General features: G+C 41.0%; 1 protein-coding gene across 1 annotated transcript; it reads right to left on the reverse strand.

Annotated features, from left to right (window-relative positions):
* Window positions 1-2,497: 2,497 nt before the first annotated feature.
* Window positions 2,498-3,328, reverse strand: LOC149837242 (uncharacterized). The gene has a single exon (XM_090007286.1). The coding sequence runs from the start codon at window positions 3,278-3,280 to the stop codon at window positions 2,765-2,767; it is 516 nt and encodes a 171-aa protein (XP_089863412.1). The 5' UTR covers window positions 3,281-3,328; the 3' UTR covers window positions 2,498-2,764.
* Window positions 3,329-3,859: the final 531 nt, after the last annotated feature.

A 3,859-nucleotide genomic window follows, 5' to 3' on the forward strand; every position in this document is an offset into this window, starting at 1 on the left:
GCACTGTATTCTTGATTTTTCACCCATTTTCTACACTTTTGTGGTAGTTGGGCACGTGCTCCCTGTTTTTGCAGGATGGTGATACCTTATAACCTTGTTCTCCTTTATGCTTCTTTATAGGAAGACTAACAATGATGCTCCCCTTAACATATACAGCCATATAATCTAACCAAAAAAGTAAGCCAGAAAATCCCCCTCACCCATCTCTAGCACAACAAAATCATTAATCAGTAGCTCACTCACCAGGTTCCAACAATCCTTCTGTGCATCCATCATAAAACCTATTCATGCATACTGTAGGAAAGGAGAAAATCATTAAAAAAGTAGAAGATCAACATTCTGTACGATTTTGATTTTCACCTAAATTTGCTGGGTGTTTTTTATGTCCAAAACTGTCAATGAAATTTCTATAAGGTTCCTTTTCTTCTCTTAAGATGAAAAGGCAAAAACTCCATATTTTCCATTTAAGGAAAGAAAATTTTGAACCACCTAAGTGTTAATCTCCTAATGTGTTACTTCTGCCAAGCCCTTGTACAAATGTTGTACCCATGTTCTACCATACCTGTACTGGAGACTCTTGGTATGGGTCATCCAGGTTTCAAACTTAAATCAAACCATTTTTTGCCCATCTTATGATCCAATTAAATGTTGTCTATGCTCGACATCAGAAGTATCTACTATTATCTATACATCTGTTGATCATTATTAGTTAGTTAATTACCTACTTTAACATGATTTAGACTTATAATTCATACTTGACAATCTATAACTTCATATCTGAGCATCTTGTAGCATGTAGCAAAATTGTGCATTTTTGCGACACACACATGTACCCATTTTTTTAGAAATTTTCATGTTGTACCCTCTGTACCCATCTTTTACCCCATTCTGCACCCAGACCTATGTGACATAGCTAAGCTCATTGCATAATACATTACATGCAGATGCATGTATACAAGTTCATCGACTTCTCCAGTATGAGGTACAACTTTGTTAGACCCACCATGTACACTGTTGGTTCACAAAACATATATCATGCTTGAAAAAGTGAAAACAGACCCTATATTCAAGGTAAATCAGAATTAAAGGTGGCATCAAGATACTATTCAACTTAAACAACTTGGTTGTACATTAAAAAGCTTGCATTAGCCATTCCATCAAAAATCCACCAAAATCATTTTATCTTGTCACTTCATGACTGTTTTATCTGTTTCGTATTGTATTAGTGCCACAGCATTGGAGATTTTCTACTGATATATCAAGATCATGGTAATCGCATTACATGTCATACATGAATGCATGCCCCAACAGAACATTCTTATTAAGAGCCATAAAAAGACGCTTTTGGATGTGACACGTGTTGTTACCTAAGACACTATGAGGATGAAGCATTGTGCACTGCAAAGTATGCCCTTAACAGGATTTCAACAAGTGCTGCAACATCCATCCTCATCAGGTATGGGCGTACTGAAGACCAGATATATGTGATCATAGATTAGAATGAGACCCTCTACAGCGGCTAGTTCAGCATTAGTTAGTTGACAAATTGAATAGCCATACCATCAGATACACTTTCATTGGAAATCCTAGGGGTTCCACAGGGTTATAGATTGTACCCACATAGTAAAACTTTGTTTGAGAGCAAGGATACTAATATGAAATCACTAAACATTGATCATCATTTACAATGGAAATGACTATTTGTAGGAATCAAGATCGATACAAATTCTGAACTCTTCAAGTTTGCCTCTTTCTAGTGGAGCTTAATTGAAACAAACTAAGATGTTATTTGAGAGATCCGATCATTCTGATTTTGAAACAAACCACATACACTATTCATCATTGTAAAGAATTTAGCACTCCACAACAGCCGATAGGATAAAATTCAATAATTCATACAGCATGCTTCAATTTATGAGCCAAAAAGTAAAAAATACGAACAAACTCTTTTTTCTTCAAAGTTGTAAATACAACTATGTGCCTATGGTAGAAAAGGAAAAGCATAGGGACAACCATGAAAAAAGGGATAGTATATTCTAACAATCCTGCCGTCACACAATTCAAAATTTAATCTTCGTGTTCAACTACCAACAGAAGGCATGGGATAGGCTGGATAAGTTTTCTGAAACAGATAAACTTAGAAGACACTGTGGCATAAATATGCTATCACTACTCTCCCAGTGGATTTTTACTTTACCCTTTTTCAATTTAGTAAACAAGCTGAAGAATGCCAACCATGGGATTGAAAAAGAAAACCCTTCTCTTAATACAATTTTACCACACTGCAATGCTTCTCCCTGGCAGACTGTCTAAGCCGACAAAAAACTAAAACAATCTGGCATTATAAAGCATTACGCAAGCAACCACTAAACCAGATTTCACATCACAAACTACAATTAAGATTGATCGGGTACCCCCTGCAACCAAGATCACCAAACAAAAAGAGATGGGGATCTCAAAACCGTACGGTTTTGAGATCAAACAACAGAACACCGTGTCACGATCAAATATCATGATTTCATGCTTGAAGAAGATCAGAGGAACTTTCTCGTCATAGAGTAAATGTAAGCATCCACACAAGTTCAGCAATAAATTTAACAAGTGCATAAGGAAAGGAAACACCGAATTTCCTTTGATTAAAAAAAAAAACTGATAGGCACTATGTGACCAATTGAACCAAAATTTCTCCCGATTTGAAGCTCCGGAAAAAAAAACACCTAATTGCCCCAACATAAGAAAGAAAGATCCATAAAATTCACGGAATTCACCGAAGATATGCCGGGATCTTGATGCGGACGAACAGCATGATCATCACGTAGGCGATCGTGACGGAGGAGATGCCAGCGGAGGCGAGCGAGATGCGGATGCTCCTGGCGCGGTTCTTGTCGAGGGCGAGATCCATCATGATGAGGCCGATGCCGCCGAGGACGAACATGAAGCCGGAAGAGAGGCCCTCGATGATGTACTGGCCGTTGACCCTGCCGGGGAGGAAGACGACGGGCTTGACGGCGCCGGTGGCCCGATCCTGCGTGCTGCCGATGCCGGGGGGCTCGACGATCACGTCGTAGACGAAGCCGGAGACGACGACGAAGTAGGCGAGGAGGACAAGGGCGAAGACAGTCATGGAGGAAGGGAGGGAGAGGGAGGGGAGCTTGAGGCGGAAGCGGGGGACCCTCAGGAATCCGTAAGGGAGGAACCTCAGGATGTGGAGCAAGGGATCGATCGAGTCGAACTCCGAAGTGAGGGAAGCGGCAGCGGAGCTCCCAATCTTCGGCGCCATGCTTCTATGCTTCTCTCTCTCAGGGTTTTGCAGAGGAAATCTAGGGGTTTGCAGAGCCTCTGATTCTGCAAGAAGAATACTGAGGCGGTAGAAATGGTTGCTCCTTGTAGGAGGAAAGGTCGGTTGTGCCCGTTTCTATTCTGGTAATCACATTAATGTTCTTCAGAATTTGCCCTTTGAAAAATAAACGGTATAGATTGTTCAATGGTCATCAATCTAGGGATGGTAGTGGACCGGGAGAAAACGGGGCTCCGCCCGCCTCGGCCCGTTTGGACCGGGGATGAAGGGCATGAAACGGGAAGCAGATCAGGTCATGCTGAAAATGAGCGTTTTTGCTCATGCTGACATCGTGGCCATCCGATTTGCATTTTCAACCTGCTTCTCGTGAAACGGGGATGAAGACGGGGATGAAGGCTAGACATTCAGTAAGGATTGCAATCCTAGATTATCTGCAGTAGTATGAGTGTATCACTTAGGATACATGGATAACCTCAGCTTTCTTAACTTCGAGTGATTGAAGACCAAAGGAAAGTCATCGTTCCCATAAAACGTTTAGTACGTCATGTAGATGAATCTACA

The sequence above is a fragment of the Nuphar pumila genome, chromosome 5 (genome assembly GCF_984573655.1).
Source record: "Nuphar pumila chromosome 5, dmNupPumi1.hap1.1, whole genome shotgun sequence".
Classification (NCBI taxonomy): domain Eukaryota; kingdom Viridiplantae; phylum Streptophyta; class Magnoliopsida; order Nymphaeales; family Nymphaeaceae; genus Nuphar; species Nuphar pumila.